The 24,390-nt window shown below is 37.3% G+C and overlaps 2 protein-coding genes across 6 annotated transcripts in view; one reads left to right on the plus strand and one right to left on the minus strand.

Moving 5' to 3' along the window:
• Positions 1-16,391, minus strand: part of OFD1 (OFD1 centriole and centriolar satellite protein) — a 33,784-nt gene extending 17,393 nt beyond the window's left edge. Inside the window, exons 1-15 of one of the 3 annotated variants that reach the window (XM_080614313.1) lie at positions 16,244-16,391; positions 15,995-16,091; positions 13,247-13,447; positions 12,312-12,380; positions 12,200-12,227; positions 11,296-11,403; positions 9,663-9,799; positions 7,413-7,586; positions 5,418-5,524; positions 4,356-4,475; positions 2,952-3,025; positions 2,175-2,266; positions 1,846-2,035; positions 1,054-1,184; positions 570-681 (exon numbers count right to left, since the gene is read on the minus strand). In XM_080614313.1, the coding sequence (XP_080470439.1) occupies positions 570-681; positions 1,054-1,184; positions 1,846-2,035; positions 2,175-2,266; positions 2,952-3,025; positions 4,356-4,475; positions 5,418-5,524; positions 7,413-7,586; positions 9,663-9,799; positions 11,296-11,403; positions 12,200-12,227; positions 12,312-12,380; positions 13,247-13,447; positions 15,995-16,090 (1,639 nt within the window). In that variant the 5' untranslated portion in view covers position 16,091; positions 16,244-16,391. Of the gene's footprint in view, positions 1-569; positions 682-1,053; positions 1,185-1,845; positions 2,036-2,174; positions 2,267-2,951; positions 3,026-4,355; positions 4,476-5,417; positions 5,525-7,412; positions 7,587-9,662; positions 9,800-11,295; positions 11,404-12,106; positions 12,229-12,311; positions 12,381-13,246; positions 13,448-15,994 lie in introns of those variants that run through there. The other 2 variants (XM_080614314.1, XM_080614315.1) reach the window with 2 other exon arrangements.
• A 21-nt stretch (positions 16,392-16,412) lies between these two features.
• TRAPPC2 (trafficking protein particle complex subunit 2) lies at positions 16,413-22,638 on the plus strand. Of its 3 annotated transcripts, XM_080614317.1 has the most exons (6): positions 16,486-16,511; positions 16,607-16,643; positions 17,261-17,370; positions 19,464-19,606; positions 20,385-20,472; positions 21,165-22,638. In XM_080614317.1, the coding sequence occupies exons 3-6, from the start codon at positions 17,278-17,280 to the stop codon at positions 21,261-21,263; spliced, it is 423 nt and encodes a 140-aa protein (XP_080470443.1). In that variant the 5' UTR covers positions 16,486-16,511; positions 16,607-16,643; positions 17,261-17,277; the 3' UTR covers positions 21,264-22,638. The 3 variants fall into 3 exon arrangements, with proteins under 3 accessions (XP_080470442.1, XP_080470443.1, XP_080470444.1); XM_080614316.1 differs by lacking the exon at positions 16,607-16,643 and having other exon boundaries at positions 16,413-16,511; XM_080614318.1 differs by lacking the exons at positions 16,486-16,511; positions 16,607-16,643 and adding an exon at positions 16,951-17,020.
• Positions 22,639-24,390: the final 1,752 nt, after the last annotated feature.

A 24,390-nucleotide genomic window follows, 5' to 3' on the forward strand; every position in this document is an offset into this window, starting at 1 on the left:
TTTGCCATACTTGATATTAGCAATTTGGCATAGGCATCTTTAGAACTGGCATTTCTTCAGCAGAATGAATTGCTTTAGGCAATTTAGGCTTTCACCTCTCTCTTTCTAATGCCCACAGAAGGTGGCATAAGTGATTAGCCTTGACAACAACTGCTCAAAAGTGTGATTTAAATTTGGGAGGTATGTAATACAGTTTCAAATTGGTTATTCTTATTACGAACATTCAAGAATCAAAACGCACTAAAACACAACTTGCCTCCTGGAAAACAGTTATTATGTTAAAAACAAACATTAATGCCTTTATGCTGAGGAAAAACAAGAAAAACATGCAAGTATTCAAGGAGGAATGTTTTTCCTTCTTCCTGTATGTATGTTTTCCATTTGTAGTAAGTGTACTTTTTAAATTGGACTTTTAAATAGATTTTTATTTTAAACTTGAAATCCACTCACTGGTGTTGTATTAGTTCTATGTAACTGCAGGTTCTTTTGGAAGAAGCTTTTTGAAAATTCTTACACTGGTTAGGTAAGTGAACTTCTCATAAAGGACTGCTCTGGTGTAAGACACAAACCTGCCTGTGTTTGTTTCACCTGCAGTTTCAGTTCTTCAACCTGCACATTTAACTTCCTGACAGTAGTTTCAGAGTCTAACAGCTGGGCCTTTAATTGAGCACAACGCTCAACCTATAGGAAATTAAGAGAAAAACAAAATCAGTATAATTCAAACAAAAAGAGTAATCTCAACTGTCTGAATACTAATTCCTAAATGTTCTTCAGGTCCAGTCAAACCACATACACATAGTATCCTACTGAAAGTCAGTGCTGGCAACTTAATGACTTGAAAAGACTTAGTTTGGTTATGTTTGTTTGGTTGGGGTTTTTGGGGTCATTTTTTGGTGATGTTTGGTTTGTTTTCTTTAGAGTTGCTTACATAAAAATAAACAGAGCATAAAAAAAAACCCCAAAATATAAACGGCCTGTACAGGTACATAGATAAATATGAACAAGATGACAGGAAGAAGAAAGAATTAAAATTATTTAGAAAGAATAATTTACCTCACTTTGTAGCTGCTTTTCCAAAGTCTGCCTGTAACTTTCAAATTCATCCAGTGCCAGCTTCTTAGAATGTTCCACTCTCCTCAGCTCCACTTGGCAGGCCAGATGCTCTGCTGAGGGCTGGGACAGCTCTACCCAGAAAGAGACATACTAGACAGTCAGCTGTAAAATAGTTAAGTGCGTACTTTTCTACACGATACTCCCTTCAAAATGTCAAGCTGATTTGTTTTTAGGAACATAACAAAGCTTTGTTTGAATAAAATACTTAGGGATCTTTTCTCTTCCTTTTACAAAGGATGGAATCTTTTGTTGGTGTGGTCATCTAAGAACTAGACCCAGAATGTCCTATTCTGGAAGAAAAATGTACATCATTACCTTACATAAGTGGGTGTATATGTCTATCATCCCATAACCTCAAATGCACATAAAAAACAATTGGCATTTTATAACTACAGTCAGGTAAGCAATTCAAAATAACAATGCAATGTTCTTTTACTACTATTAATTATACTAATGCTATGGTTAGAAATATTGCACTGCTTTTCTGAAAGGGTGAAAGGGATATTCTTCATATTATAGCCAACACTTAATTCAGGATTTCTACTGTACAGGCATATTAAAGAAAATAAACTTAAATATCAAGGACTGTTTCATTTTACTCAAACATTAGCTGGGATTTATTGCAAACACTAGTAAACCTAATACAACCAATGGATTGTAATGAAAACTATTTCTAAACAAATACTTGTAGGGAAACATAAACAAGAAAATTACTAAATCAGTCACACTGACTGTCTCGAAGATGCTGATTTTCACTGCGAGTCTCATCCAGCTGTTGCCTAAGGAGTTTATTCTGCACTTGGAGCTCCAATTTCTCTTCCTTCAGCAAAGGATAGTCTGACAACTCTTTGAGTTTTTCTGTCAACAACTGATTCTGTTTATTCAGCAACAGAACCTGGGCCGTCACTGACTCTAAATCCAGCTGCAGACAAAGAACAGTTTAGAAGCTTATGAACTGCTGTACTACTTAAGAATTACTTTTATTTCACATTTTCTTTTTTCAATATAGCTCAAATCCACTAACTATAATACAGCTTCTTTAAATTCATGTTTACAGTTACCTCAAGCTCTTTTGTGCGTGATATAGCTTGCTTGAGCTCTTCTTTTTTGGAATTAACAGCAATGGCTTCTTCATGCAAAAGCAAAGCTTTCTCTGTAGGGAGGATTACAAATGCTGAATTAAAATTAGTAGAGCATTACAGTAAAAAAACTGTGTCAGCAAAAAGAGTTTAAGCTGCTAAGCCCAACATTCAATTTAATTCAACACGACTGTATGTTATACACACTCCTTCAAAATTAAGTAAATCACAGTGTGAATATATTCATATGCATACATATACTCCTTTAGAATTAAGCAAATCAAATTCATATGCACATGATATACCATTTCTTTCACATGCCCCTAAATTAAAAGTCTAAACATGTAATCTGTCCCAGCTCTCTTCCCCAAGCTTCAATTAAACATCTTGTGCACAATAAATGTAGAAGCTGGCAACCATTCAAGGGTATGGTACCAGACTGTACAAGGGTTCAATTAGAGAATGAATGAGCTAGCAGGACTTCAGAAGGAGATGGGAAACTGAAAAAGCACGGATGCTTTGCAGCCTCTGTGTGAAGCAACAGCTCACAGTTCCCACTGCATTCTGAACAGCAAGGAATTGCTGACCTGTCACTGGAACCTGCTACATGTTTTCAAAATCTATTTTGATGGCTTTTCTGTCAGTTATCCCACTGTTACTGAACACTGAGACTGCTCAGTAACAACAGTATTTCAATACCTATTAGTAAAAGCTCTAGAGATAAAATAGCAACTTTACTAATCTGAGAGAGCTCATTACCTTTATTTTTTTTTTCATCTTCAGTAACTTTATTGGTTCTGGCTATATATTCTTCTTTTAATTCAAGCTGATATCTAAAAGTAAAAAGAATTATGTATTCCAATTTGCCCAGGGGGCTTGTGGAGTCTCCCTCTCTGAAGACATTAAAAATATGCCTGGACATGTTCCCGTGTAACCTGCTCTAGGTGGCCCCATACTGGCAGGGGGATTGGACTAGATGATCTTCAGAGGTACCTTCCAACCCTAGTGATTCTGTGATTCCCAAAGTATGTGTGTACACACATGTGTGCATTTGTGTAAATTCCAGTTTTCTGAGACTAAATTACAATCACACAATTATTTATTGACAAAATCAGCTATTGAAGCCTCACTGAAACAGTTGGAAAGGGCCCTGCCAATCACCTCGTTCAACCACCTGCCAAAAAGTAAGAGTTCCACCAACTCTAGAGCAGGTCACCTGTGGCTCTTCCTACCAAAGTCTTAAAAAAATCTCAAAGAATGTATATCCTATCACCTCCCTGGGTGACCTGTGCCAATGCTGCACTATCCTCCCAGGAATTTTTTTTCCTCATGTCCAAGCTGAATCTCCCAAGACACAATTTACAGTCCCTGCCATATGAATTCAGAAGTCACATCTGATAGTTCCAGTACTATCCTGCCAGACTTTTAGTAGACCACCTCCACTTTCCTCATGACTTTCTTGAACTGGGGAGCACAATCCTGGGCATGGTATTTCTAGCACAGACTTCACCAATACCTGAAAGGTATGCTCACTGCAACACCTCAAAAGCAGTCACACATGATGTCTTAAGCTTTCAAAGAGCATTTCTAAGCAAATTGTTTGAAACCATGTTCAAGCAGATGGTAATCAATATAACAGGGTGATCTATATCAGAGAATCCCTCTCCAAAAATGGGGATGGGTTAAGAGCCAATCTGTCTGTACAGTGAGCTAGTGTGCCTTTCACCCTTTTTCCAAGAAGCCTATAATCTCTCTTTAATGCTAATTTCTTCCCATATCTTCTCTGCATTTGTACAATGATCAGTTGTTTTAAGTACGGTTAAAAGAAGTCACTAATACTGCTTCAAATCCTTCTGTCTAAACATGCAACTAATGTCACATCTCTTTCCCAGATAGCAACACAGAATTTAAACTGCAACATAATGCAGTCTCTAATAAAGAGAATTATTTCCTATAGCAAGCTTTTTCTGAACCTGATAGAACATTTTGTTTTAATAGCAAAGAGCTAAGCTAAGAAAAAATTTAAGCTGATTAAAACAAAAACGACTGCCTTTTTCAAAGTCCTTGCTTTGTTATACTTGTCAAAAGAAATCCTACAGAATTTATTATTCTGTTTTCACAAGAAGTAGCATGTGTCCTATTAGAAACAAAAGAAAAAATTACTTTAAGAGGTCTGTCTTAAGCTTTTGGTCATACGTGTCCTCTATGTTCTTCACAGCAACCTCCCGACGTCGAAGTGCATCATCAATAGCTTTATTTTTCTCTTCCTGAAGTTTCTGAGAGCTGAAATATCCATAAATATGCAGACAATGACCAGTTATAGAGCCAAAACTAGTTTTGGTTTTTGTTTTGATTTGGTTTGGTTTTTTTAATAACACTTAGAGACATCAAAGGGTAATGCGCTTGCTTGGAACATTGTAGCAATTTAAAATTATCATCAGAATCTGTCACTGTAATTCATTAAGAACAAGGAGATGAGACAGAAATTAAATTGCCCTATTTAAAATCCAGTACCAACCAATTATGCAGCTAACTCAGGTTAACCCTAACTCAGTTTCCCACACCAGAAATGCTTCAGAGGAGATAGTGCTAAGCATGATATTCCACCAGCACCCTCTGCTGGGTTGTTAAAAAAACCCAAGTTTCTGTTAGCAGGATGCTCATTTTGCTATAAAAGCCAGATGACAAAGTAATGACATCAAGTAGTATAGAAAACCTGTCTACAAACGGTTATATTTTTTATTTAACCAAAAAAAAAATGATCTTACTAAGGACAAGTTAAAAAAACAAACAACCAACCAAACAACAAATCAAACAAAAAAAACCCAGTAAGGATATTTTGCTTCTAAATTTTTCCAAAGAAGCAAAATATCATATATATGCTACATGAATGTTATGGTTACATACTGTGTTGGTTTTGTTGTTTGGTTTTTTTTAATTTAAGCACTTCAAAACGAACATCTGGCTCATTGCCTCCAATGTGATGCTGCACTGGTTTGGTTGGATGAGGTGGCATATTAAAAAACCCTAAATCATCTTTTTTTTTTTTTTATGGAGTATCCCTGCTAACAGAGACAGTACACAATACTGCTCAAAATACAGAACATAACTTCTGGGATATATAATCTATTTCAATGTCACAGAAGTAGCAACATCTTGAAGCATGCTTTCCAGAAAAAGGACAATAGCATCATTTAGCATTATATATGCCTTTCAGCAACTTACACTTCAAATGCCTCAATTCTTTGCTTCAGTTCTGCCTCTCTGGTCCTTACGACTTCAATATCTTTCAGTAGACTTTGTCTCTGAGCATACACTTCCTTTGCTTCTATCTAAATCAGAAAATATTATTTCTATTTTTACTTCATACTTTATACAGGTATTTACTGTTTAACACATTCAAACTTTCAAAGATATCCTTCAGGAATTGGTCTTACTCCAATAAATATTATTTATATAGTCATAATTTAAAGTAAGATCCAGGATCAATTGTAATTTTTTTTTAATTCCTTATCTGCTTTTATCCTGAATAAAAATGGTTTGGATGGAGTCATTGCAGTCTATCTGTAAACACTTTCCTTTAAGAAATAGATTAAAACTTCTATAAAAGAAAAAAAAATTAAAAAAATTACAATGATTAATATGTTCAAAACACTTGAATTTTTTTAAATAAACAATAGTTTTGTATGCGCCTCATAAAAACAAAATTGAAAAAGCAAATGCCAAAATGCCCCGATAAAGCATGATTTAAAACTGAAACTGAGTAAACCAGCAGTCTTTCCATTTTTGTCATTTAATTTACAGAAATCAAACAAATTGGAAAACGGATTCTCCAAGTGATGAACATGTTAATACCAAACTCCACATATCTTCTTAGCACACAAGTCATTATTTCTTTCCAAAGAAATAATAAGTGCCTAAGAAGAATAAAATTATGATTTTGCCATATGGGTGGTCATATCAAGTTTGCAGCCACGGGCATTTGACAATGCTGAAAGACTTAGCTGCTGCTTCTGGTGCAAAAACAGAGCAGTTTGTCAAGACATACTGCCTGGGCTTAAAGTTACCTTAGTAAAAGGTTAAATGACTTTCTACCTTTAGTTTAAATATACTTCAACTCAGCAGAGCTTCTGGTCTCTGTTAAAGAGTCTCCAGGTAAATGAAGTGAGTTGCACCAACAAGACCAACCAGATATTCATACACAATACTAGACAAATATGTTGACCTAGTAATCTTTTCTTTTTGTTTTAATTACTGAATTAATTTCATGCTCACAGAAGAACATTGACAGCATAAAACAGGTGGTCTTCTTGTAAACTTCCAAGGACATAACCATGAAAACAATTCGTATCATAGTGATGTTTAATTTTTAGATTGGAAGGAGGGCAATGGTAGATACCATCTACATAGATAATAATATATAGAGAGACCTGCATGATTGCTTTGCTAACTAATACCATGCTCCCATGGGGGGGGGAACCCAAAACAAAACCAAAACCAAACAAAAAAAACCACACCACCACAACAGAGCAAAAACGTGGTTAGCAGTTGCGGATGGCTATAATTTGCATAGAGAGGTCTACTGCTGAGACCAGGGAAATGGCTAGGCAAACAGAAAACAGAACAGCAATTAAACTATTCCTCCAATAACTGAAAGGTAATAGAAATTGGGAGAAGACATTTAGAACTATATACAAATTATTGTGTGCTGCAGTAACAGTTACTGCTCTGTCAAAACACCAAGAGTTAACAGCCCGAAAGAGGAACTCATTAAGAAAAAGTGTTCAAAAAACCAAAATGAGATGACAGTTCATAGTAAAGAGAGTGGCTATTAATAATATACAACATATAATGACACAGAGAAATGGCATATGCATACCATACAGTCTACATATTCCATTTAGTTTAGTGTTCCTCTGAGCTAAAACAATTTATAGTACAACTAAAAGCAACATTCAACTTATTAAAACAGATTTAAAAGTATTTATTACATTTAAACCCTTCAATACTAACTTGCAGAACTGTTCCTTTTCCAACCTACACTCATTCTTGCAGTTGCTAAATGCATTCTCCTAATTATGAGAGTATAAGTAAATTCAAAGCTTTCACTAATAAGCCAACTAAGATCTGAAGGTAAACCTCCCAAAGATAAAAGGACAGGTTAAGCAACTCCTTGAATCATTTTGTACTAGATTAAGAAAAAAATATTTGGAACTTTACCTCTTGCTGCTTTTGAAGCCTCTCAATAGCATTCTTTTCACGAGAAATCAAGGCTTCAGCCTTTGCTTGATGTGCTCTCTCTAGCTCATGACGCAACTCAGAGATTTCTTTCTGGGTCTGCGCTTTCTCCTCCATCTTAATCTTTGCTATTTCAACTTCTTTAAAATGTTCTAGCTTTTACATAAAGAGGAAGACAGGGTTAAGTAGAACCATCTTCAAATTGACAGAGACAATCCCTCCTCAGACAATTCTAAATTTCACCTAGAAAGTCTTATTATGAAATGATAATTCAATGAAAATAAATTACTGTGATAAAAACATCTTAGCAGCACATACTATTTGCATGTATCACATACTTTTCATGCATTTATCTGGAATCCCAAAGCAGATCTTACACAAAACTAATAGCTTTAGGCAACAGCAGAACAGAGACCTATGAATTAAAACACACTGCAGGACTGGTACTCTGCTTGCAATTAAGGTATGGCCATACTCTTTAATTCCTTCTCTGACACCCTCTATTCTTGCCCCTTTCCCAAAGAACCACTTCTGACTGATTATGCAAGAAACGGCAGAAGCAAACCCACCGCAAATCGCTCAGGAACAACAGAAATTCATCTGGACACAAAAGAAATTCCGAACATGTCAAAAAAAAAAAAATATGCAGAACTCCACACAAAGAGGGTTACAGAAACAGAAGACCTGATTCACGGAGTTCTTAGCACAACAGAAAAAAAAATAAAAAAATAAATGCATACAAACAGGAAAACATGAATCTGGCAACTACACAGAAGAATTGTAGGGAACATGCGTCCGTACAATGTGTGAAGTGCAGTATGCGCAAGAAAAAAAATGTTTATTAAGAATTATAATAAAAAAATGGAAGTAAATGGAAAGCAAACATACAAGATAAAAAGACGAGAAATAACAAAAGAATAAAAAGAGAATGACAGAAAAATTATGAGACTGAAGAAAACAAGGTTAAAGAGAGGAAAAAGCATAGTAGGAATGTCTAATCTGTGAGCATAAAATTTGTGAAAAAAAGAAATGGTGAGACAGTACAGTTTCACTTGTACACACACAAACTGGTTTAGAAACGTATTACAGTAATTCACATCACACTGCTAAGGAATCTGTGTAAAGGTAATTGAATTTAGAAATTATGTATAACTGGTTAAGATTCCAGTCTCCTTTGTTTCAACTACTTTGCTTAAACAAACTTAATGACACACAAATTAACATGTTTTACATGCTGAAAAGACAGTGCCAGTTGGGGAATAAAGACCAAAGGGAACAGGAAGTTTTAACTGCCCATCCTTCTACTAGTCGAGCTGAATAAATACGACGCATCTGGTTTCATCAAACAGTTTATATGCAGATGAATACCTTTAAAAGTGTATCTAGGAATTGTAACTTATTACCAGAGTATCATTTCTATATCCAAATAGACTATTAATCTTGACAGAAATTACTGGGAAAAAATACCACATTTGAATGAACTAGAGTTAATTTAATTTTTTTCTAAGCAAACAAAGTATTTATTTTGACAGAAATTTAAGGGGAAAAAAATCCATATTTAAATTAATTGCAGTATATTCTTCTGCTCCATTTTTCAGACATAAGGATTATTGAGGGTTTATGTGGCAAAAAAATTAATTTTATTCACAAAATAAAGAGAAATTCTCTAAAAGAGCTGTCTTCAATTTCAGAAATTAAAAAAAAACAGAATTCATAATAGTGTCTCTTATGATTTTAGTGTTTCTGTGTAATGTTTTGAAATAGTATGTAAATTCTCATCACTATTAAAAATCAATTATCTGTCAAGCTACACAGCAGCAATTCACACCTCTCAGTTGCTATGCATTACACTGAAATTCAAGCTTCAAAATCTTAACTGGGAAGGAAAATTAATAGTTTAACTAAGCAGAGTAAACATGTCTCTATAAAACAAAATCATCAAAGAGCAAATATAATTTACCAAATTACAACAATCAAAATAAGAAGTTGTGTTACAAATTAACATCAGAACAAAAAGCTTAACATTCTGTGCACATTCAAAAAAAAGGAACGGAAAATATACATATGCAATGTCATCAAAATAACAATTGATATTGGATTAACTTAGCCTTTTGTGTTTGTTGCAACTCACTATTAGATTTCTTCTTTCAAATTACACTAAGCATTAAAACTTTGTAATGTGCAAAGTCAAAATTAACAAATGTCTCTCAAATTCAATGACCAGAGTTATACCTTTTGACACATTTCTGCTTGAAACTGCTTCTCTATTTCTTTTCTATATTCATGAAGTTTAGCTTCTAAAGATTCGTATTTCTGATGCCAGGGATAAGAGTCTGCAAACTCTTCATCAATCAGCTGAAGCTTCTCAGCTACAAAAAGAGCAACACATCTATCATAACTTAAGACACCATAGTTATCTTGCCAAAGACTGTAGGAACCTGTCTCTCTGTAGGAAGTTCCTTAGTTTACCTAAATAGCATTGTCATAGAAAGACAAACCTGTGTGCTACTGAAGCAGAGGCAGCAAAGAAACACCATTTATCAGCTTTGTGCCACAAAACACTTATATTGGAGGAGGCACTTTGCTGTGTAAGCACTATTTGTGCTATTATTACATAGTCATTCATTCTCTTTGTCATGGATGGACAAGAATTTTCTTCTGCATGCAAAGTTAAGGTGGTTTTTACTACTAATAAGCATGCATATATATCCTAATAGCATGCAATACACAAGAACTCCCAATATATGCCTATCACTGAAACACGACTGTAGGAAGAGAAGAAAAACACTCATTTGCAATTATGTTTTTCAGAACATAACGCAGCACATAACACTTATAATCTATCTAAGATATTACAGGTTTTAGGTAAATGCCTAAGAAAACATTTGAGTGATTAAAAAAATAATAATTGTTACAGGACTTTGGCCTTATTTTAAGAAAGGTTAGAAAATCAACATATTAGTGACAGGTATGACTTTTACTTATAACTACTTCAGGCTGCATTTGAGTAAGCGATGAATGAATATAATTAACAGAATGCCATTAATAGAACCATGCCAAGTGCAAGGTTCTACACCTGGGTCACAGCAATCCCAGGCACAGCTACAGGCTGGGCAGAGAAGAGATTCAGAGCAGCCCTGCGGAGAAGGACTTGGGGGTGTTGGGGGATGAGAAAATGAACATGAGCCGGCTTCAGTGTGCGCTTGCAGCCCAGAAAGCCAACCCTGGGCTGCATCAAAAACAGCGTGACCAGCAGGTCGAAGGTGATCCTGCCACTCTACTCTGTTGTCATGAGACCTCACTTGGAGTATTGTGTGCAGTTCTGGTGTCCTCAACATAAAAAGGACATGGAACTGTTGGAACAAGTCCAGAGGAGGGCCACGAGGATGATCAGGGGACTGGAGCACCTCCTGTATGAAGATAGGCTGAGAAAGTTTGGGCTGTTAAGCCTGGAGAAGAGAAGGCTGCGTGGAGACCTCAGAGCAGCCTTCCAGTATCTGAAGGGGGCCTACAAGGATGCTGGGGAGGGACTATTCACCAGGGACTGTAGTGACAGGACAAGTGGTAATGGGTTCAAACTTAAACAAGGGAAGTTTAGTTTGGATATAAGGAAGAAATTCTTTACTGAGAGGGTGGTGAGGCACTGGAATGGGCTGCCCAGGGAAGTTGTGAATGCTCCATCCCTGGAGGTGTTCAAGGCCAGGTTGGACGAAGCCTTGGGTGGCATGGTTTAGTGAGGGGTGTCCCTGTCCATGGCAGGGGGGTTGAAACTAGATGGTCCTTTCCAACCCTAACTATTCTATGATTCTATGATCAATATGAAATATCTGGGGAGACTTGTGTATAGAATCTTACCAAAACTTACCAAGAGATTCTCTGTAAGGAGGCACTGAGTTTGTCTGAGTTTCTGTGTCATGAGTTTCCTTGCTTAGATGATGCTCTGTAAGCCCAGTTAAAATCTGCATGAGAAAACCTGTCAAGATCCAATATATTAGTTAGGCCTGACTTCATACCAAAACTGAATTTGAGACTGTAATTAATGAAACCACCATAATCATACAACCAAACCTATTCAATTTATGGAAAGAACCAAGTATTTAAGTAAAAAGCAATACTAGTAAGATCTTAAGATTTTGTTATAAGCATAATCCAGTCCACCTCACGCTGTAAAAGTTGTCCTTTTCCAATTTTTCCCTTCACTCATGTCTCTGCCTCTGATTTCCGACGTCATTTGAGAGAGGAGATTTTTACTACTTTAATTATGAGGTCACTATGTAACAGGGTTTCTGCAGTTCAAGATACCTTAGGCTGTACAATATAGCTAGATTTCATCATACAAACATAGGAATTATTTCTTATATAAAACAATGTAAAGTAAATTAAATCTTTAACTAGCTTTTGAAGTACATTAGCAAGCTAATAAAAGCAGTTACAAACACAATCCAAAGTCTGAGTTTGCCAAGTTACCATGAAGAGCTTCAAGAGCATTATATTTCATATCTGATTACAGACGTTTTCCATATATCTACCCAAGTCATCTATTTTGTAGGTGAATGTTAAGATTTAATTCACACCACAAACGGCAGCTGGATAATCCTGAAATATAATACTCATCATCCTGGTGTACTGCAAGTTTCAAAATCTGACTGAATCCACATTATTCCATAGCAACATACACTCAAGAAATCTGAATTTCTATTGCTTGCATCTTAATAAAAAGGAAGCTGATACAATTATCCTTGTCTCCATCATGTAGAAACATCTTGTACCTTTATTCTCCTTCCGAGTTTCTGAAGTCTGCAAAAAATAAAAGATGTTTTAGACAGTCTATTTCATCACCACTGTAATTTAAGCTTATTTTCAAAAGCAAAATAACTTTACCAGTGATTTGTAAAGACTGGACTTTGGATTGATCCTCATAAATTGGAGAAAATCTTGCACAGTCCACAGCTTTGGGGGGTGGGGAAGGGGAAGGAGGAGAGAAAGAGGAGATGGTAATTTAGAAAAGGTTAAAGGTTAACCAATTTAAAATAATTTCAAATACATAATAGGCACTGTTTTATATTTGTAGAATGTTTTCCATTCAAAAAAGACCTATTTATCACCTTGTAAAACAATTTTCAGTGGCCTGCTGTTCTGGTACTTCATTTACTTATTTCCACTACCCAAGACATACAGCAGTCAGCATGTAGTTACATGATCAACTGAAGCTGTTAAAAGAGAGAGTTCAGTTTCCTCCCCACCCTGAATACATGCTTTTGCTATTCTTCTTGCCCCTTTTCTTGATTTATCACACCAGTCAGATGAGCTCACTAACCACTCATCAGGTCAAAAAATTAATCTTCAGTTAGAAACAGCTTCACCCCATCACATACTCATAGAGAAGAAACAGAGAGAGGGCAGGGACTGTACTTTTCAGCCACAGATTCTAGGCAAAACAGCTTAAACTGATCATGAACCACATTTTCAGGGAACTGAACGGCCAAACAAGAGGTTAGCTTTAGTAGGGATCAGTTCTCCAAGAGCTCTGTCACACACTCAGTCATGTCAGACTGCAGCTATGGGTGAAGCAAGTGCAATTTTAAGACTTGTGCTGTCTCTCTCCAGAACAGCATCATTACTTTATTGCCAGCATTTACGAAAACAGCCCTGAATAAAGAAATCCCTTATGGACATGATCAGAAGCTGCACTTGTGTTTGCATTTCACTATCATAAAAAAAGATTTAATTTTTTTTTTTTAATTTTGTTGGAATATGACAACCCCTAGAAAGCAAAGCTTACAGAAGTCTTAGAAGAGGTAAATTACTGAACTTACCTTCTTCTTTTCTAATCCACTTTCTGGAAAGAAAACAGAAAGTGAATACTCATAGCCACATCTTTGTAGATGATCTGCTACCAGACTGTTAGAAGCTGTGATCAAAAGTGAACTCCCTTCACTTGGAACAGCCTGTGGCTGAAGTTCTCCACTTAAAATTGGGTGCATTAGTTCATGGATTAGCTGGTTTCGGAGCTGTGTCTGATATAGAAAAGACATTATAACCTCAGTTTACAAGTTATTAAATAAGTTTTTACTTTTCCAAATTCACAGTGAGTCTCATATTACTTGTACAAGTTACATTACAACCTATGTAACAGAAATGGGCAGACCAGCGTTGATAAAATGCAGAATAGTGCTTGGGACACTTTGCCTTTCTTCAAAATATTCTAGCGGTGGCTACAGTGAAGTTTTACTTCCCCTCACAATGTATCAAATGTAGAACTGAAAAGAAGTATTGTTTTGTCAAGAACTCACATAACCTCCACTCTAGTACCCCCAGCTTCAGTTTTACATCACTGCCTTTCTGTTCTCCTTCTCACTGGCTTAAATAAAGCCTGCCTGATGTGGGCTCAATTTCAGGTGTCCCTGGAAAACTCACTAGTACTATTCTGAGTCTCATATTGAGAAGCTGCCAATATCATCACAAAAGCAGATGGGAAAATAAACAGGAAATTCAATGTCTTTAACACAAATTTTACAGGGAAGCAAGAGTACTAGTTTAAAAACCCTACAGGCACTAATAACAATTAAATAGCATTTTCTATTCATTATTTGCATTCTATAAAATTACAATAGAACAAAAAAAAGTAATAAGGAATCAAAAAGTCTCCCTCCTACAAAAGGAAGATGTATGATTTTTATTATATAATTACTGAAATTGTTCACAGTGTAGTAGAAGATTACAACAGAAACAGAATTTTAAGCTTCCAACAGCAAGTACGCAACAGTGACAAAGATGATGAAAGAAGTAGCGTCTTACAAAAACAGGACAAAATACTTACCAAAACTTAAGAAATCTAAATCATTAGACCAGCCTGATATTTTAGCATGGCTGTCTACAGAAATTAGGCTGACAACAGAAATTAAGACAACTGAAAAATGTTTTCGTTATTAATTTCTGAACTTGTCCTGTTTCAGTCAACTTAGACAGAGATGATATTGTCTCAAAAACAACTGAGACCAGTAACATCTTACACATCTTGGGACAAAGCACAGGTGGAAAACATAGGGCTAAATCACCATACCTACTATGGGAAAGGAAGGCAGAAATCAGTTGTTTACATGTTGGCCATTCACCATGCCTACAGCTCCAGATCCACTCTGCCTCTTTCCAGCAGAGACAGACAGATAAGACCACAAGAAATTTGAGAGCATTCTCATTAGAAGATGTAAACCATAAGAATCCTTAAGAAATTAGTAAGAATCCGTAACTGTATTAATCCTGCAGCTCAGAAAAACTAAAACTGTATACCCTTCTATACAAGGAAAATGAAGCAGGAAAACAGACTTAAATAGCTTGCCACCTGACAGACTATCAGTTAAGCCAAACAAGACAAGAAATGGTTCAAGAACTGCAAGCTTTGGATGGAAATCACTGAGGGAAAAACAAGTTGCTCTGAAAAAGAGAATTATTGGCCATAAGATTATCAATGGTATTCTTAAAATACAGATTTTTTTTTTTTTAAACTTTAATGAATTTGACATAAAAAGCAGGAGCTAAAAATTTTGCTGGTGACGTAAAGATGCGTACAAAAGTACAGAAGACCAAGACTTAGAAAAAGGCAGTCAGATAATTTTTAAAGACTAGCCAACAACTGAAATTGCATTAAATACATTTCAGCATTTAAAGCCTGATACAAATTTCTGCTGTAACACAAGGGATTTCTTGTTTCGAAAAAGTGGGATGTGGTTGTAACAATCAAATAATGACAAACACTCTAAATGCAACATGCCTCAAGAAGAGATACATGCAGCCTTCCACAGACTCTTTCACAAAAATAAGAAAAAATTAACATAATTTTAAACTCTGTCTGGAAAGCTCATAACAATCACAATCTAATTCCTTTAAAACAAGGGTGAAAGACTTCAAAGTGATGCAGAGGACTGCTGGGGTAACTAGCAATGAGACTACTGCCCCTCGACTTGCTTAGCACTGTAGAACAGAATCCTGAAGCGACTGCTGCCTATAAATCATCAAAAAGAGTAAGAGCTATGTAAACTGAAGGATATTTTCAGCACAATATAAAGGCCAGAGCAACCATAAATAAACCCAGGCTACAAACCAGAACAAAGTTTCACTCTCGAGCACAACCATAGTCTAAAATATTCTCCTAAATAAGCAGACAGGAAGAAACCAGCGCAAATGATTCTATGACTCAAATAGTTTTAAAACAGAACTGTAGAATTTTAGGAGGATAATTCCTATAGTGTGCTTACTTACAGTAGATAACAGACTCTGTGCTCTATGAAATCCTTTCCAACCCTGTATTTCCATTTACTCCTCTCTTCCTTGCTTGACTTTTTTCGCCAAGCATGAAAATTCAAAGACCTGATATAGACCTTTAACCCTCCTGAAAAAGACTCAGGCTAATCCCCACAAAAAAAAGCTGAACACAAATTAGGCTGCGACAAAAAGAATACATTTGGGAAGAGGGTGAAACACATTTATTTAGCATGACTTTTACTGCTTTTAATGTTAAGCAGTACAGTGAATCACAGGCAGCACCTGCTGAGAATAAAACACACCTTAAGTGTGTCCAGTACACCTCGGTTCTTAAAAGTCTGATAGAGCCTTTTCCGGAGTTCATCCTGGGAAAGCGTCTCCTTTTCAACCGAAGCCATCCTGCCGTACAATACCAGGAAACAGAAACAAGGGAGAAAACACAAAGGCGCATTACTGACTCCCAGCTCGATCCACGGCCGGCGACCGCTTCACCTGCCCGGCCTCTCCCTCAAGCAGGCCCAGGCTTTGCCGGGCAGCCTCCCTCTACCCACGAGGAAAGCGGCCGGCCCCGGCCCGCTCCCGTGCGCTGCGCCTCGACCCTCCCGTTCCTGCCTGAGAAGCGGCGGCGAGCGACCCCCGTGTGGCGCCGGCAGCCCGTGCCACCGCGTTCCGGAAGCCGGTCAAGCAAAACGCCGCGACCCACCAGCTCCGACTGTGTGAGGGCTGCCTGCGTGACGCTGAGGCGTCACGGATGCGCCGGATGCTGAAAGAGCGCTTCCGGGAGGCCGTTTGGAGCGGTTGGAGCTCGATCGTCGCAGGGTAGGCGGTGGGCCCCTGCGGGCGTAGACAGCCCTTCTCCCCCGCCCCACTCTCCCTTCCTCTTTTTCACCCTCCCCCGCTGGTTCCGCTGACAGCTTCTGCGGCACCTGGCCCTTCCCCTGTGGACAACGGGTGAGGAGCGGGCCTCAGGGTGCTGGAACGCGGCGGCGGGGTGCACTGCCCCGGGTAGCTCTGGAGTCCCCGGGGATGGGGACTGCAAAGCCAGGTTGTGGGCCTTGAGCAACCTGATCTAGTGGAGGTGTCCCTGCCCGTGGGAAGGGTTTGGAACTGGATGAGCTTTAAGGTCCCTGCCAACCCAACCGTTCTGTGCTTCTACGGAGCTGGGATATGGGACTCTGCCATCTGCCACCCCTTCTCTTTCTGCTGCGTGTTTATAGGGCCCCTGAGGGAGAGACAGGCGAGAAGAGTCTTCAGAGGCAGATGCACCACATTACTTCACGGGATCGTTGCTGTGCAAGTCATGGGGAGGGATGTCAGGGGATAGATCAGTGAGTTGTAGAGTAAGCGTTTTTAGGCAGTAGTAACGTAGCTTCACTTCCAGATGTTTCACTTCATAGGGATGTTTTCTCCCCTTATTTGAGTATAAATGGGCATACCTAGGAAAATGTTCACCTCTTTTTAGCCTATGGTAATTACGAATAGAAAGTATGTTGGCTGATTTTTAACAGCACTGTCACATGGATTAAGAGTTTGCCTGTAGACTCATCAGCATGTCTTTTTCTTGTAAGGAGCATTACTTTGGAAAATGTCCGGAAGCTTCTACTTTGTGATAGTTGGTCATCATGATAATCCCATATTTGAAATGGAATTTCTGCCTCCTGGAAAAGTGGAGTCCAAGGTGTGTTTTTTCCCCTGTGATACTCCTATGTTGTAGCTATGATGCTTTTTCTTTTATAACTTTATGCTGCGTTAGAAGTATGGCCAGCATTTTGTTTGAAGTGTTATTAGTGTCTGCTGTTTTCTGCTTTTTTACGGAAACTTTGTCATAGGGAGTAAACTCTGGCATTCTGGAGTGTCTTAGAAGTTCTTTGTCAGATCATACTAGTTCTTCATAAAACATGGTTTCCTTAAATATTTGATGCTGTATGATGAAGAATGTATGTGCTAGTCATGCTTGATCATTGCTCTTAGGGTGTAGAGCTTTTGTAATAGCTGTTTGTTATTTATGCTTGTGTCATTCTCTAAGGCCTCTGTAAATAGTTATAAGGTAAAGTGAGGAACATATGTTTGAAACCTCTGTTTAGTCCTTTATTTTTTATGCTATAAACCATCTTATGACTAATGGGATGATTAAAAAATATTTGCTTTTAAGTTAGAAAGGTTTAAAGCTTATATTGATAAATACAAGTTTTTAAATGTGAGAATGTCAGACTATTGAGTAAGTAGTGTTTCCAGTGGGAAAAGAACAAATCTGATATTACATTAAAGAAAAGATAAATTGCAGAATAAAAGGACATAGATCTGTGAGTTTGTCCAAAAATTGAAGTCTGTGCTGTCACTGATTTGAACAGCATGGTGTCATCTGTATTTTGATCTAGTGTCCCATAAAGATAAGGCTGTTTGGACCATAATCAATGAATGTGGGGATGTGTCAGATAGTGGAAAAATTCATTTTCTACATTCTGCTATTGGAAATAGCTTGGTTTGGGTAAGCTTCTTTTCTGACTGAGGTTGAAATACTAATTCTTCCCCTAAGAGAGAATCTAAACTTGATGTACAGTGAAAGAGAACTATTAGACATTCATGTTTTGGCAGTTGTCGCTTCTGTTTCTGAGACATGCCATTAAAGAATGAATTCAGTTCAGATGCACTTAGTAATGGACTTCAGATAAAGTAAGCGGTTTGCATAACTTACATGGTAAATCAGCATGAGCTTTTGCCCCTTAAACTTCAATACTTAGTCTCTTCCTCAGTATGGTTTAGTGGAACTTACAAAGCTGAGCCAAAAAATGCCCTGAGCCAAACTTGGTTTCTGGGAAAACATAGTGCACTGAGAGAAACAGTGCAAGACCACTTATGTTTCCAGTCTAATACAAGCTTACAGTATGCTTTAGTCCCGCATTTCTTCTTCACAGGTGTCCTCTGGTGGTGTAGTTCATGTGCAAAGTAAATGGCTCTTTGCCTACACAAGTCTTGCAGTGTTGTGGCCAAACACTGTGATCAGTCTTATGAAGGCCATTCATGTTTGTTATAGGAAGAGGTGCAATTTACATCTGCAAGCATACATTTAATACAAGTTGCAGGAAGCTTTTCTGCGCTAGCTGTTAGGAAAAATAAAAATCCCAAAAGAATAAAGCAATCCTGTGTTTCTAGGCAAATAACCTTAAAACCCAGAATCTTTAGGTGATAATTTTATCAGTGTATCTGTCCTCTGTATTTCTCTGCTTTCCCCATCTGCCCCCAACTTTTACACATTGTAATATTTTACAGTGTTTTAACACAATGTTTTACATTTTAACATTTACACATTTTAACATTGTAGCATTGTATTGCTCAACTTCTGCCAAATTTGACAGAGACCTTATGGTGCAAAAAATACTAAAATTGCTATAAATTTCACAAAAGCAGGTGACTGGAAAGCAGAGAAGATGACTTATGAGGGCCTCTGTTGTGGAATAAGTTTGCAGTCAGAGATTACTCATTGGTAAACAAAAGAATTCCTACTTGAATTCATTCCTGAGGCATAAATACAGGCTTTATTGGTTTTACTACTCTCATGGCTGGTTTTGTGATGAACTTTTATGACTTTTTTTTTCTCTTGAAACTAAGTATCATGACAATAGGTACTAGTTTCACTTACAGGATGGCATATATGTAACAGACAAGAATGGTGTATATATGACTAGTTGTTTAGCAACTTGAGCAAACTATTGTTTATATTTCATTCCTTTCACTGAATTACTAATACTCTGTCTTCTGGAAATACATTAGGATGATCATCGCCATCTCAACCAGTTCATTGCCCATGCTGCTCTTGACCTAGTAGATGAGAACATGTGGCTTTCTAACAACATGTATCTGAAGACTGTGGACAAGTTTAATGAATGGTTTGTTTCGGCTTTTGTCACAGCTGGACATATCCTTCCCTCTTCTCTTTCCATATATTTATATAGGTAAATTCTTTTGCCAGAAAGGGACAAGTTAGATACAATGAGTTTGGAACAAATTTCACTGGCTGCTCATCACTGTTATAGTTAGAGAGAGTCACCAGCTTCAGGATAAATTAAGAGGCACAGAAGGTGTTTAAAACTGGGACCAGTTGGAAAGGTGGATTTTTCCTTTTGGAAGAGCTGAAATAGCCTAATGAAATGTGGAGCTTACCTGGAATAGAGGAAAGAGGTATGACTCGGAGCAAGCTTTCATGATTCTCTGTTCCCAACCCTTGAATAGTCCTAGACAGGAGAAAGAGGGATAAACATGCTTGGTGTCCCTCACACCCATCTTGACAATGCAGTGTCAAGGCTCGATCTCATATACAGGTCATCCTAGAAGCATTTGTTATGAAATATTTGTTATATGTGGCAAGTAACATTGAATGTCATTTTAACTTCAGGGGTCTATGGCAGTGCTGCTGAGTGTCATCCCCATTCAGAATTGTGCAGCTTTAAAAAGAATAATCTTGACTAGAGAGGTGATTATTTTCAAACAGGGGAGTTTTTAAACAGAAAGGTAATGCTTTCTAAATTTCACTGCTTCAGTTACTTCTTTAAAATGCTTCCTCCTATAGAGTCACTGCTATTTCATGTACAGCTAAATATTTTAAGTGTATGCAGAATAAGATGTAAATGCTTATCTCAGGATATGTTAAATGTCTCTCTTCTTTGTGAAAGATAAATTTTTCTTAATTGCTTTACATATGAGATTTATAATGCTTCATGATGTAAGACAAGAAGATGGAATTAAGAACTTCTTTAATGACGTATATGACTTATATATAAAGGTAAGAACCCACTTCCTATGGTCTCACGGCAGTACTTCTAGGTGTGTTGTGCCGTAGATGCTCAGGCATGCCTGTATTAGCATGTTTTCTCATGGGGGCCAATGTAAGTGAAGAAGAACCCCTGCAGTCCACATGAGCCAGAGTTGATAACATGTGACATAAAGGCTGTATTTTCTATTATACAGAACAGATTTTTCTGAATTATTATAAATTGTGCTCCTTCAGAACTTATGCTTCATGTTAGTCCAGTGATTTTGGGGCAGTATTGTGTCATTCATGGGAACAGGGAAAGCAAAAGGCTGTTGTACAGAAGCCTGGTCAAAGTGCTTTGCTCTCAGAACAAGTGGCCCCTGTTCTCTCAGCCTGAAGGTACTTCCACTAGATGGGGCGATCACGAGAACCCATTGGAAGAAGTGCCATCTTGGCCTCCTCCGGGCACTCAACTGACACTTATTTCCAAACTAGAAATTTCCACGAGTCATGATGGATTTGCTCCGAGGAGCTGCTATAAGGGATGGCTGTGCATGTACATTTGGTGAATGCAGGGGCCTGGAAAGCAAGCAACTGTTCAGGATCTCCCTGCTCTCAAGTGGCTTTAAATAGGCTGAAAGCTAATAGTAGCTGTCATCTGAAGTAACATTTGCTAGTGTTGGGCATTGTGCTTATTGATGACCTTTTTCTTTTTTCCTCAGTTTGCAATGAATCCATTTTATGAACTTAATTCTCCTATTCGATCCAGTGCCTTTGAAAGGAAAGTACAGTTCCTTGGGAAGAAACACCTGTTAAGCTGAATAAATTAATTTCCTGAGTGCTTTTTCCGTACTTCCCCAATTATTTAAACTGTAGTTCTGGTTATTTCTCAGCATGTTTGATATTCATCTTCTGAAGACTGACAAACTGGATATTGAAGAAGCTGTTTTGTTGCTGTTGCCAATAGAGATCAGAATAGCCAAACTTCTCTGGTTAAAACATGTGTAACTTAAGAAATTTCCTTTTATGTGCTATGGAATAGGTACAAACTGAGACATGTGGGTGCCAGTGCATATGCAAAATGTAAGCCTCTTACATGCGGTGGGCGGAAATCAAGATCTAAACACAAAAAACATCTCCAGTCATGCAATTTAATACAAATAAATAATAAAAGGGAAATCTTGACTGTTTAGCCTAAGGGGTTAATTTTGTTATACACTTTTCTACTTACAAACGTTTGCTAGAGAACATACTCTGCAGACTAATCAGACTAACATTACTCTTTGTGGTATTAAATTAGGTCCATGTTTATATTGTAGGTATTATAAAGCGTTTAATAAAAAGAGGGTGTATCAGCAAAGCTCTGTCTTCCATATTTCAATTTGGGAAAAAAACTCTAATGTTTTAGAGCTTAAAACTGAAAGCTTCAAACTTACTAGATGTTTACATTAGTGATGCATGTTTAGCTGCAGCATTGAATCAAGTGAAATGATTGAAGTAGCCCAGAACACCCATATCTGGCCTGACTTTAATCCTAATTCACATATGGAAGAAAACTAAACTTAAATGTTTAAACCCATGTATTTCCATTTTCTCTGCAAGCGCTGAAAAGAAAATATATTAAGAGTAGGATCTTTGAACCATGAATCTCATTTGTTGTTTCAGAATGGCATTATTTAGCCTGTCTGGCTACTATTCCATTGCAAAATGTAGTTAGGGACTCTTTTGCAAAACTCACCATCATTCCAAAACAGTAATTTTTAAACGGGCCATTTGGCATATACGTACCTAATATTTTTGTTGGTTTCACAGTCTTTTAAGTAGTCTGTTTTCTTTTGCAGTGAAGCTGTGTAAGCTATCTTCTTGGACTTCTCTTTGAAATGTCTGAGAAGTAATTCTCAAAGGAAGTGGTATGCTGTTCTAAGAATTACATTTTGCATAGTGTGTGTAGAGGGACCACATGTGTATGTGCTTTAAACGTACAGCCAGTCATTATTTCTTTGTAATTTACACTTACTGCTACACTGTCACTGTAAAATACTATACAAGAAAAAGAACACAATACAAAGGTGCAATATACCTTAAATAAAACATGTAATGATGCACAATGGATGCCTGTTGGGTATACTTGAAATTATCTAAGAGGAGACTAAATGATCATGGTAAGACTACCTTATTGGTGGGGTGGCAAGTGAAGATGGGAATACTTGCCTTTGCACTATTATTTCATAAAAAGTGCATTGTACAAAAATATATTGACATTTTGATAATGTCATGTAATCTTGTATAAATCAAATGGTTTGGGGTTTTTTGCTATACACATGAAAACAATAGAAACACAATTGAGATGTTCTCATTCGTGCAATAAGGAATCATTAAGCTGGAGCTGTTACACTGTTTTCTGCCTCTTCCCTAGTAGCAGGATGGTTGGAAAAATACCAACACTTAAGATTCACTGAGGAAATGCTTCTGTTAAATAATCATATGTGGCAGTAAGAAGAGTTTTGGCAGAGATGAAGGATTAGTGCTAGAAGTTTCCACCAGTTTTGGGAACTAGGGATTTTTGATAATTGTATTCTTTTCTGCCATCATACAGTAGCAAGTTATGTAATATAACATTTTCTCTCTTGAATGATCTCTGAAGGCAGTTAACCAAATGGTGCCTGGTTTTACACCCCCTGTATGTTTTCCCTCTTTTCTTCTGTATATAGGAGTTGTGAATGGGAAATGCAGTCTCACAAGTCCTTCTAGGCTTTATACAGACTGTTACTGGCCAGGAAAGGGAGAATTGTCTGAACTCATTACATCAATCATTATAAAATTTATGTTAAAGAACATTGTCTCAGAACTCTGAGGGACCTTGGCTAGGTAGCTGTGATTTCCCTGTAGTATGAGGGAACACTTGTTTATGCTTTGATTTGTGACTTCTCACAATAAGCGGAAAGTAACAGGTGAAAAGTTGTGATCAGCTACAGTCTGCTCGAGGTCTGAAAGATGAAGTTCTAGTGCATCAGACAATGAACAGTTCCTCTATGAACAAGGCAGGAGACAGGTCTCCCTTGAACAAGTATTATGTTCCTGCCCCACCTCAGAGGCTTACAAATAAAAATTAAATGAAATCTGTTGCAGTATGAGAAAGCAGCAGATAACCTGTATTATGTAATAAAGGCCACAAAAAAGTTTGTAAGTTAAAGGGACTGGAATTACCCTAGAGAGTACAAAAATTACACATAAGGAAATGAGAACATTAACATAACCTAAGAACATGAACCAGCCTTAAGTAAACTAAGGTGGAGATGCAACTCATTCTCACCTTTCTGCAAGGTTATGCTACCATTTAGGTAACCTGTCCTATGACTTGACTTAAAGATCTGTTGGAGGTGCAAAGACCTGTCAAAGCAAGTAGCCTGGTTCTAGAAGCAGTCTCACACTAAACATCTGTATACTTTGCTTCAACATGAGGCATTAGCTATCCTAGCTAGCTGCTTCTGCCCTTTCTCATTCTGCTGTCTGTTCCAACATGCGCAGCTTTCATCAATCCCATCCATTTGCCATGCCAGTACTTTTTTGCTTCTCATTTTGAAGGACATCTGCAACTTTAGATACATACTACACAGCATTCCCTGTCACTCTGCAGAACTCTAAATATTGCTAACAGGACCCCCTAATGCTTGTGGTATGTTAGTATTTGAAATCAATCAGTGAATTGAAATACAAGCCACAAGCACCTATCTTACCTCCATATTGAATGATGGATACCAAAGTTTACACAAGGTACAAAAATTGAGCATTGTTGTCTTTTTTTTTTTTTTTTTTTCCTGTACCCACCATTTACATCTGCTTGTCATGGGACTTCTGCTTCTTTCAGGTACTCCACAGTCTCTCTCTAAGCCCAAATCCTGACCTCAAAAATAATTCTCATACTGCCATATTTTCTATAGCATGTAA

Source organism: Psittacula echo, assembly GCF_963264785.1.
Source record: "Psittacula echo genome assembly, chromosome: 3".
NCBI lineage: Eukaryota > Metazoa > Chordata > Aves > Psittaciformes > Psittacidae > Psittacula > Psittacula echo.